Source organism: Montipora capricornis, chromosome 12, assembly GCF_036669925.1.
Source record: "Montipora capricornis isolate CH-2021 chromosome 12, ASM3666992v2, whole genome shotgun sequence".
Lineage (NCBI taxonomy): Eukaryota > Metazoa > Cnidaria > Anthozoa > Scleractinia > Acroporidae > Montipora > Montipora capricornis.
Genome location: NC_090894.1, coordinates 3738402 through 3750141, shown reverse-complemented (window position 1 = coordinate 3750141; position 11740 = coordinate 3738402). Strand labels below are relative to the sequence as shown.

The 11740-nt window shown below is 41.1% G+C and overlaps 1 protein-coding gene across 3 annotated transcripts in view; it reads left to right on the top strand.

Moving 5' to 3' along the window:
- The window catches only part of LOC138026940 (uncharacterized), a 23003-nt gene extending 14640 nt beyond the window's left edge, over positions 1-8363 (top strand). For 2 of the 3 annotated variants that reach the window (XM_068874412.1, XM_068874411.1), the window contains exons 3-5: positions 7158-7208; positions 7886-7936; positions 8073-8363. In XM_068874412.1, the coding sequence (XP_068730513.1) occupies positions 7158-7208; positions 7886-7936; positions 8073-8149 (179 nt within the window). In that variant the 3' untranslated portion in view covers positions 8150-8363. The remainder of the gene's footprint in view (positions 1-7157; positions 7209-7885; positions 7937-8072) is intronic. The other variant, XM_068874413.1, reaches the window with a different exon arrangement.
- Positions 8364-11740: the final 3377 nt, after the last annotated feature.

Below are 11740 nucleotides of genomic sequence, written 5' to 3'. Positions count from 1 at the left end.
TTTGTCACCAGGTGAGTACATTAAAAAATATTTGAAAAAAATACAAACTAGGTTACTCTGGTGGTTTAAAAGATGATATCTTACAATAAAAAATGTTACCAACGTTTCGGTCACAAACACGGACCTTCTTCAGGGAAAGTGAAAGAAAAAAACACACAAAAGCACAAATATAAGCAAGACGCTGATTAAAAATTCGAGATAAGTGTCATTTTTTCTTGTTTGCAAGGGTCAAGTGCAAATACTCCTTGGGGAGTAACGCCCCGTCATCTCGGTTCGGTTGTGAAGGCAATAGGGATTCCCCGAATAAGCGATGACATTGCCGCAATTTCGAAGGAGGATGCTGCAAAAATGTCACTTCTGACGAAAGAGAAGATTTATCGAGGCTCAGATCCAGTGGAACTACTTATTGGTATAGACCACGCCCAAATGCACACTGGCGAGACGAGACAATCAGAACATCTGGTGGCCGGGAATTCACCGCTTGGATGGGTGGTATTTGGAGCAACAACCACCAAAAATCAAGAAACAAGTAGAATATTCCTCGTCAGCTACACCGTTCCTGTTGATCTGTCAGAATTTTGGTCCACAGAATCCATGGGAGTAGCAGTGAAACCCTGTATCTGCTCAGCAGATAAGTTAACCCAGTCAGAACGAGAAGAAACAAGAATGATACAAAACTCCTGCAAGAAAGTGGGAAATCAATGGATGATTCCCTATCCGTGGAAAACGGATCCCAAGTTTCTCCCCAATAACCGGTCACAAGCTATGAAAAAGTTAGAAACAACAGAGCGCCGATTAATAAAGAACCAAGCGAACGCTAAAGCATATAACTAGCAGATGCAAGAGATGGAAGTAATGACGTTTTCTAGAAAGTTAACAGACGCGGAATTGGCAGAATACACTGGTCCTGTGCATTACATCTCTCATCACGAGGTTTTGAGACCAGATAAAAAGAGCACGCCTATAAGACTTGTCTTCAATTCGTCCTCGGTATATCAAGGCCACCGACTGAACGACTATTGGTTAAAAGGACCGGACCTGTTAAACAGTATTTTTGGGGTCGGTCTGCGCTTTAGAGAAAATCAAGTAGCCATCAGTGGTGACATATCCAAGATGTACCACAGAATTCTGATACCAAAGGAAGACCAGTACGTACATCGATTCCTGTGGAGAAGTATGGAGATAGATCGAAAGCCTGACACCTACTTGAAGATCGTTTTGACGTTTGGTGACAAACCAGCGCCAGCTATGGCACAGATAGCCTTGCGAAAAACAGCAGCAGAAGGAGAAAATCACAGTCCGAGTGCAGCAAAGACACTGAAAGAAAACAACTACATGGACGACATTCTGGACTCAGTGCAAACTGTGTCAGAAGCCCGGCAGCTGACGACGGAAATTGATGAGGTGTTAGCCAAAGGTGGTTTTAGAATTAAAGAATGGCAATCAAATAGAGATTTAAAGGACACTGGCGATAAACAGAATGAAGAAGTGAACGTTCCTAATGGATCAGGAGAAGATAAGGTCTTCGGCATTGTGTGGAACTCTACCGAAGATTCCTTTAAGTTCAAAGTGAAATCTGAAACCATAGACTGCCTGAGCTCAAGCGAATGAACTAAGAGAAGTATCCTCAGTCAAATAGCAAGAATTTATGACCCTGTTGGCTTCGCAGCAGCTTTTCTGATACGAGCTAAGATTGGCTTTCAAGAGCTATGGCGGCAAGGATATGAGTGGGACCAAGACCTCCCTTCAGAAGTGCAAGAGAAGTGGCTCAGTCTTTTCAAGGAAATGAAAGAGCTTAATGAAGTTTCCTTTCCAAGAAGCTTATCCCCACTAGAACCCGCAGATTCTCAACCGACACTTTGTGTCTTTGCAGACGCATCTCAAGACGTATTTGGCGCATATGCTTACATCAGATGGGCAGTAGAGAAGGATAAATTTGACATCAGATTCATAGCAGCCAAGTCAAGAGTAGCTCCCCTCAAAATGATCACAATCCCGCGGCTTGAGCTACAAGCGGCTGTCTTAGCTTCCAGATTACAAGCCACAATCAAGGAAGAGTCTCGTTTCCAGTTCAAAGAAACCGTCATCTTTACCGACAGTGCCATCGTGTTAGCGTGGGTTCGTGGCAAGATCACAGGCGTTATACAAGAAGTCATATAATGAAGTCATACAAGAAGCTCATCGGTGCGGACATCCCGGGGTAGCGACAACAGTAGCTAAAACGAGAACAAACTATTGGATAGTGCGAGGTCACGACCTTGCAAAAGCAGTCAAGTACAAGTGTGTTTTTTGCAGAGAAATGGAACCGAAGACAGAAACGCAGATCATGGCCGACCTTCCTCCACACCGAACGGCACCAGACACCCCGCCATTTCACTATACGTCGTGCGATTATTTCGGTGCCTTAGCGGTAAAAATTGGAAGAAACAAAACGGCGAAGTACTATGGAGTTATTCTCACATGCCTCAACACTAGAGCCGTCCATCTAGAAATAGCTACTGACTGTTCTACCATGGAATTCATTCAAACGCTTCGCAGACTTTTTTCCATCAGAGGTTACCCCGCTATGATGATAGGCGACAACGGAACGCAGATGGTAGGAGCTCAAAGGGAACTCCGCAAGATGATTGAAGGGTGGGACATTGCAACACCTCGAGAATATTGTGCCGATAAAGCAATGCAGTGGAAGTTTACAACCCCAGGAGCACCACACCAGAATGGTTGCGCAGAGGCTCTTGTAAAAAGTTGCAAGACCGCTATAAAGAAAGCAATGGGAAATCACACCTTGACGCCTTTTAAATTGTATACGTGTCTTTTAGAAGTTGCTAACCTAGTCAATCAACGTCCGATTGGCCGAATTCCAAATGATCCAGACGATGGAGCGTGATTAATTAGTACCGGAAACGCATAAAGCTTTGATTGACAGTTTAAGAGAATTCATTTTAGTGACTAAGGCTTAAGTTTCAGATCAGCTAATAGCACGTGTTTGAAAGGATATGAGTCAGCGGATTAACATAAGTTTAACTGACAGACTAATAGGAGTGCCAGCCAGCTCGCCTCCAATAACTCGTAAATAGCTTTGCCATTTTCCGAGTTAAAAATGGGGATCATTAAGTTCCAGATATAGTTACATATAAGACGAAATATAGGGTTTTTTGATGTTTTCTTGTAATAGTGATCTATTACGCCACCAATAACAGGTGCATCTCGTTAAGCAATAATTGGTGTGATGGTACCATAGCAATGACGTTATGTGAAAAAGTATTGTAGAGTCAATCCTTTTATTATAACAAGACCGTGTCTTGAAATTGGGGAAACTGCATGGCCAGCCTGTGTACAGCCACCTGTTCTCTGTAATAGGTGTTCCGGAATAATTTTGCATACATTATCGAGTGATCTACGCTGACCAAAATTTTCGTCACTCACATTTCTTTGGAGCTCAATTCAAAATTGTGGAGAATGCAGTAGATTCGAACGTCAATTGAAGAGAGTCTTCCATAGTCTTAAGATACCTTAGCTTTATAGCAAACAAGAAAAATGCAGCACACTTTAAAGGAAAGGATGTCACGGTGCGCAAGTCTTCCGACAGGGTAAGAAAAGTCGCTGATCTTCAGAGAAGCCCCGATCATAGGCAGCCCAAGTTCGCGTCACTAGAGAGCTTATAATAATTAATTACTAGTGGGAAGATGGTCTTTGAGTGCAAGCGGTGTTGCGTTACAGGCAACCGTTGAGAATTTAAACGCGGTATAAGACTTTGTATGGGAAATAAAATACCGTCGATTATGAAGTCTAAAAAACGCTCAATTTAACGTTCATTGAATGTATATTCTTGTGCGTTTTGGTGCTTATTTTACCGTTTCGGGAATTCCATGTTTTCACTGTTCTAAGACGAAGTCAAAGCTGCACACTAAGATTTCGTCCGTAGTCAGTTCAGAGGTCGGTTGCGCCTCGAAAATCCGTCCCCGCCGCCATTTTTTCACGCTGAGCTACAGCCCCATAATTTGCGTCTCTCGGTGAATGTTTCGTCGTCAAAAATTCCCCCGCACTTGGCAGGAAATGAGCTTTTCCATCCCCATAGTGGCTTCTCGAACAGCTCCATGGTTACAAGTGACGCTGTGGGGATGGGGTAAGTGTTGTACATAAAATGACTGTACCTCATCGGGTGGAGCTAATTTGACCTCGGACCCAAGCTCCGTGACCAATTTGGAAATCATCAGCTGTTATTTTCCTCAGCTATCGTGGAATCGGAAGCAGAAAATGCTCGTTTCCAGGCAAGTGCGTGGGGATTTTTGACGACGAAACATTCACAGAGGTTCGCAAATGATGGGGCTTTAGCTTTGCGTGAAAAAATCGTGGCTGGGATGGATTTTCGAGGCGCAAACTGCCTCTGAGCTGACTACGGTCGAAATCTTAGAGTGTGTTCGATTGACCGTATTCCGGAATAGGAATACATGGAATATAAGTTAGAAATCCTTCGTTTTTACGGAGATTCACTTAAAAATTGTCAAATATCTGCTAAAATGCTATTTTAAACATATTTTTGTTATCCTTGCTGCTTCGAAACGCGCCAAACATACCGTTTTAATCATTTCTCCACGTATTCTTATTCCGGAATAGGGTCAATCGAACGCGCCCTTAGTGTGCAACCTTGAGTTCGTCTTAGAACAGTGAAAACACGGAATTCCCGAAACGGTAAAATAAGCAGCAAAACGCACAAGAATACACCTGAGGTGAGTCAGTTCTATTCATTTTATTGAATGAAAGTTAAATTGAGCGTTTATTAGGCTTCATATTCGACGGTATTTTATTTCCCATACAAATTAAAGTCTTATAACGCGTTTAAATTCTCAACGGCTGCCTCTAACGCAACACCGCTTGCACTCAAAGGTCATCTTCCCACTAGTAATTAATTATTACACGCTCTCTAGTGACGCGAACTTGGGCTGCCTATGCCCCGATCGTTACCGATGAGCTGTTATCTCCCCCGATATGTACACATCTCAAATCTTCCAGCGCAATACGCTTTGTAGATTTTTCTTGAGAATGGCTAGACTTGTCCGAGCAAGGCGTTGGGATTACATCGGCTGGTAAGGGGATAACAATCTTTTGAATCGTTCTATTCATCTCGTGAAGATTAGTTAGGAGCGCTCTTGGTTTCTTGAACGCTGATAAACAATTCCTTCAAATGTACGTGGAATCGATTGCCATTTAACACTCCATAGATAACAATTCCGCTCGTAATTAAGAGTAAAACCTCTTCGACTATGCCTGCACAAAAGTACACACGAACTCAGCGTAGAATCTTTCACGATGTTGTTAATGTAAACGGAAGATATTTGTTCGGAAAAATAAAAGTAAAAGCCAATCAAAACTCGTTGAATCAGTCATGAAATGATAAGGGGGTAATAACGGGCGTTTTCCATTTACAAAAAAATTCCGGAAATTTCGGTGGAATTTCCATCGGGTAAAAAACGTGTTCCATTTAACTCAGGTCCGTTCTCCGCTCAGTGATTGCGATTTTACGCGCCAAAATTTAAAAATATGGTCGTGAATAGCCTGGAAGTGGTAAGACCTTTCAAAAGTTGTGGAACACACATTTCCAACGGAAAGTTTCCAACGGGAAAACAGGACTACCTTTTCAGAAGTTCCGTTTATTCCGTTAATTTTCCAGTGGAACGAACCAAAAACGTGTGTTCCATATACATCCCAACCGGAATTTCCGGAATTTCTTGGTAAAGGGAAAACGCCCAACGAATCAAATCATTTTCCACACCTCCCAAGAAAAAGCACGTGGACGGTATTGAACACGATTGCCAACGGCATATTGTAAAGTAGGGACTGGACTGGATTTGAAAAACATGGATTATTGCTACCAATTCATACACTGAAAAATTGTTTGTGTTCATTTTCTTTTTCGCGACGTTCAGCACGCTTTTTCCCGTGTTTACTGGATGCACAGTGTTCACTTTTTCACGTATTTTTGTTAACTGAAAAAGTTCGGTCCAGATATGGACAGTTACTGTAACAAATCTGGGAAACGTTTCTGTTCCTGCTATGAAGAATTTAAACATTTCAAGGACATGGCGCTTAGATACAATCCAGTGTTTTATTCATCTTTAACGTAAAACAACAAAGCAGAGCCAATCTTTTTGCGAACATGATCCAAAAACGAGACTATCGTGTCATTCACTAACCTGTACAAATTCCAGTCCATCTTTTACAATTTGCCGTTACCAACATTAATTTACAGACGCTACTCTCCGATGTTGAGGAGAGCAGGCGGCTGTACACAGGCTAGCAAATATTTGCTAACAATATTCCATGTGGTCGCAATAGTAGCAAGTATGATAAATACTGTAGGAAACAGACAACTTTTTTAAAAGACATGTTTCGGCATGCTTGCTTATGCCATCATCAGTTTAATGAGTTCCTAAGTGTGAACAGTTATAAAGTCTACGGGAAGATGAAAAAATTATTACAACATGACGCAATACAAAAGCGGGTACTATTTACAGCGCGACACCAAACATCAAGGTGTAAACTAAATCGTGAGGAAAGTGTTGTAATGCTGCAATTGTTTGTTAAGTTCCGGTTTGATCTTACTTATATAAAAAGCTTCTTTGAGTTTTAAATCAATTGAGTTGCTGGCGGAATCCAGAATACTAAAGCACCAAGGGGAGTATTTGCTCTTACATAAAGGAGATGTGTTGAAATGCTTAAAAATATGCGAGTTTTTATCGCTTTCTGTGTGTTCCTTTATCCTGGTAGAAACGTGGCGACTAGTTTCGCCAATATGTATGGGTTATTGACCAAGCGTGAGGTCAAGATGACTGGATATTGGCCAAGTTTTTTTGCGTGTTTATGGACCGAGACGAAGTCGAGGTCCATAAACACGCAAAAAAAGAACGAGGCCAATATCCAGTCATCTTGACCTAACAATCTTGGTCAATAAAGGATTTATTATATGACTTAAAACACCAAAAAATGATCTTTGATCTTGCGGGACCAAGTGTGTTCACACTTAAGAACTCATTAAACTGATGATGGCATAAGCATTCCGAAACATGTCTTTTAAAAAAGTTGTCTGTTTCTTACAATATTCCATGTCTACTCGTGGCTCACTGATTGTTGCTGGAACTACTTATTTCTAATTACAGAAGGCGACAGTGCAACCTCGGCATCCACAGTAAAAGCACCAGCCACCTACGGTAAGAACTTATTCAACTGACCCGACTAGCTGACCGTTAACAGTCGTTGTCAAAGAAGAAACAATTCAATCAAGCCAATGTGACGAAAATCACTGATTGTATGACATCTCAGTTTCTCGTACTCTTTTCGTTTTAGGTGAGCGTGACTCGGTTAGTAGAAGAAAAGTTCAAAACACGTGTGAGATTTGATTTTCTTGCATACTAATTTGTACCCAAAATGTTTTTCTCGTATGCAAATTTCCAACATTCACGAAAGCATAATAATTTGTTATGAAATCTATTGACACATGCTTTTTCAGGAATGTTTTTGAAGCCGTTCAAAAAGCTCGCAGCACATATTTTATCGGGTCTAAAACCACTCAGCTGCACCTCGTGCTTTTAAACCTGATAAAACACTCCTGCTCGTTTTTTAAACATTACGAAACTAGTCGCCACTTTTCTACCAGGATAAAGGAACACACGGAAAGCGATAAAAACTCGCATATTTTTAAGCATTTTAACACATCTCCTTTATGTAAGAACAAATACTCCCCTTCGTGCTTTAGTATTCTGGATTCTGCCAGCAACTCAATTGATTTAAAACTCAAAGAAGCTTTTTAGTTGTCTGTTTCTTACAATATTCCATGTCTACTCGTGGCTCACTGATTGTTGCTGGAACTACTTATTTCTAATTACAGAAGGCGACAGTGCAACCTCGGCATCCATAGTAAAAGCACCAGCCACCTGCGGTAAGAACTTATTCAACTGACCCGACTAGCTGACCATTAACAGTCGTTGTCAAAGAAGAAACAATTCAATCAAGCAAATGTGACGAAAATCACTGATTGTATGACATCTTAGTTTCTCGTACTCTTTTCGTTTTAGGTGAGTGTGACTTGGCTCCTCAGACCTTCAAGATCGCATTTATTATTGTTGCAAGTCTAACGGGCGTTTTGACTTGATTGACTTGAAGTAATGCCTTCAACTCGATGAAAAGGCTCCGTCAACTAAGTTGCTCATTCTAAACGATGATACATGTACTGCTGTTTGTGTTTATCACGATGAACCGGCAGCAAGTTATTTTCTTGCTTAGATATGCATGCCTTCATGGGTACAAGTTTAGAATAACCAGTCATTAATTTCGTTTGAGCTAGAAATATAATGCTCTCAAAGAGATTTTTGTAGTTGTTCTTCAGGGATTGTTCCTTGTCCTCTGTATTCATTCTTGGTTTTCTCTTAGGTAAGACACATTTCTATTACAAATTTCTATGATCTCAACAAACATTCAGGTTCGTCCCCTGACACACCCTAGGGATTTTTGAGCTTTTTACACGTCCTTGGGAAGACTCGCCTAGTTGTCGTTCATTTTATCTTAATGATGTGTAATGGATGGGGTACATCGAATAGCCGGGTTGTCGTGGAGAACTCCGAGGCTTTGCGGGTGGGACTCCCGGAGGAGTATCACGTGCAAGAAGACAAATTGAAACAGTTTGCATGCTGCGAGAAAAAGGGAGAATAAAGCCTTCGCTCATAAGTAAGGAAACGGGGTAACTCTTCTTGGCTGCATAAATAGTATACAGTAGTACAAGGTCACTTTTGTGTGTCTTTAGAGACTTTTCGCAAGATCTTTTGAGAACGATAACACACCGGGCAAACGGCTTCAACACAGTTTGCTTCAACATCCGTTCGATTTTGTTGAACAGCGATGTTAAAACTGTTTGCTCCGCCCTTTCAACCCTCGTTGAAACATGTTGAATCGAAGTTGAATGAGTAGAATGAGTGAATGAAAGCGTTTAAACTTCGCTTCAACAACCATTCAACATTTGTTTTGTTATCGCGAATGAATGAAAGTTGAAGGTGTTTGTCTCGCTTTTTCAACATTGTTGGGTGTGCGCGTATCCAAGTCCAAATCCATAGAAAAAACCGCAGCTGCAGCCTGAGCCTGAATACCCGGCCTCTCGCGAAGCTTTGTTTAATCAAGTTTAGCAGACAAGCTCGAACGGAATGAAACTGTTTACCGGGGCCTCGGGGCTGTGATGAGCAGCGAAAGATCGAAGATCGTGGGTTGTTTAAAAGAAAACAAGGGTCTAGAAACACTTTACCCTGAACGAAAGCCGATATGTTCAGAATGTCAAAAACAGCTGTCATTTTTGAACCGCCACCTTGAATTTTAGTAAGATGGCTTCAAGATCGTTCGAAATTACGGCTCTTGATCACCGACGGACGCCATCTTGGAGGTTAGGAATGATTTCGAGGCTATGACGTATCATTAGACAAAGGCTGATTTGACACTGGTACAAGTGTAATACTTCGATGGATCAAAACAACGAACCTAATTATGGCTCACTGCGTCGCTGTTGACTGCAGTAACACCTACAAAAACGACAAAGGGCGGGTCACCTTTCAAAAGCTATCTGAGGATGAAAATCGAAGAAAAGGGTGGTTCGATAAGATCAGATGAGAGGGTAAATTACGAAAGCCTGGCAACTGTTTTGTCTGTTCCGATCATTTTATCGCAGACAACTTCGCATTCTCATGAAAACTAGGGTGTGTTAATCGGTGTTTATTTCTTTAAAGAGCAATTGATAATGATCTCAAGTCTGTTAGTGTTTTCTCGACGACCTGAGAAAGGCATTTGACGTCATTAAACCTACGGCGTCAAAGAGTCCGAACTTCGGTGGTTCAACACTTACCTTTCTGAGAGATTACAGTATGCCGTCTACAAGGACGCTAATTCACATCCCATGCGTCTTTCCGAGTTTGGCGTCCCGCAGGGATCAGTTTAGTTTCAACGCTATTTAATATTCATATTAACAACATCGAATGCATATCATACGTCCACTCTCTCGTTATACGCAGACGATACTGAGATGCATTCCAAATCGAAGAATATTGATTTAGCTGTGTTCATTGTCAAAAAGGACCTCAAGAGCGTCAGACAATGGTTTTGTAGGGATGGCCTCATTTGTAATACAAAAAAGTCGGAAGCTATGATTATTGCGTCCGACAAAGCACTCAAAATCAACCGAGATATTAATATTTTTTACGGAGACTCAATATTAAAACAGCAGAGACATTTTAAGTATCTTGGCGTGGTGGTAGACGAATCATTATCATGGAACAATCATGTGTCATGTTTATCCTAAACTCAAACCTTTTCTTCATTCGCCCTGCTATTTTATTGAAAACTTATAAAATGGCAATTTTACCTATTTTAGACTATGGCTGCATCGTGTAGGGTTTTTGCAGCAAGAAGAACATTACTCCGATCTTCTGGGAATGCGAATAATTTTGCGAACAAATCACTTAACGTGCACACGATCAATGAGGGAGAGACTTGGCCTGTTAACATTATTGAACAGGCGCCGTTATTTACGTCTCCAACTAGTATACAAAATCGTAAATGATTATCACTGTCCTAGGCAACTTCAAGGGTATTTTGCATTGAGATCAGAACTTCTCCGTAAAGCCCTCAGAGATGGTAAGGAACTTCATCTCCCAAGATACATGAAATAGCTATGGGTCAGTCAACATTCGAGTATGGCGCTGCAAAGGAATGGAATGACCTCCCCAAAGGACTGCGTGCTTGTGAAACGCTGAGAATTTTTAAAATTAAAACTTTTGAACTTTTAATGGAATCAGATAAGGCACAACACAAATATAGTGTATAAGGTAATTTTTAATTTAATCTTAACTTGTATTCTTACGTAGTGATCACCAGTTTATACCAGCGTTTTACATGTTAAATTCGCTGATCGGTTTTTTTTTCAGTTTAGTAGCTAAGGAATTCTATCAGCCTGTAGCTCTAGGTGTAATACAGTTTCTTAGAGGATATCAACGCAGCTTGCCTTTTCGGTTTTCTGGTCACACATTCGGCACATGTACTATTAAAGAAATGTTGACTAATACATATTTCCTTAAAGGCGGAGCTTCTTAGAACAAGTGGCTAAAAAAGGAAACCAGTGCAAAACGTCCATGATCGACATTCAAGGGTATTTTGAGTGCAAAGTTGCACTCTTGTAATGATGTATGTACGATCCGCGCGGCGGCTTACGGAACTAAGGCAGGAGCCCATGAGTAGGAGCTTGCCTTTCTCATACACGTCCTTCTGAGTCAACCTTTGCGCGTATATTTCTATTTTTAGAACTCCACGAGTTCCTCGGCTCTCCACGCACTGTTTTAAAAGGCCAATCAGAGTAAATTCATTGTCTAACGAAGACAAATAAAGCAGTAAAACTGTTAAATTTATGTAAATGCGAGTCTCCTGCTCAAGGGTTTGTTCAAAACATAGAAAGATACGGGCAAAGGTTGACTCAAAGATCTACTGCATATGGAGGCTCCTAGTAATGGGCTCCTGACTGAGGCCATTGTGCAAAAAAGCTCACTAAAGTGCGCAAGTTTAGCACGGAATTTATTTCAACAAGTTTAATCTCCGGTGAAAAAAAATAGATGATTTGGAGTAGGTGTTTTGGTGGAAATCATGTTGACAAAATCGAGCGAGGTGTAATTTAATATATGCTCATCATAGCAAAGTTCAGGCTGAACACCTAATC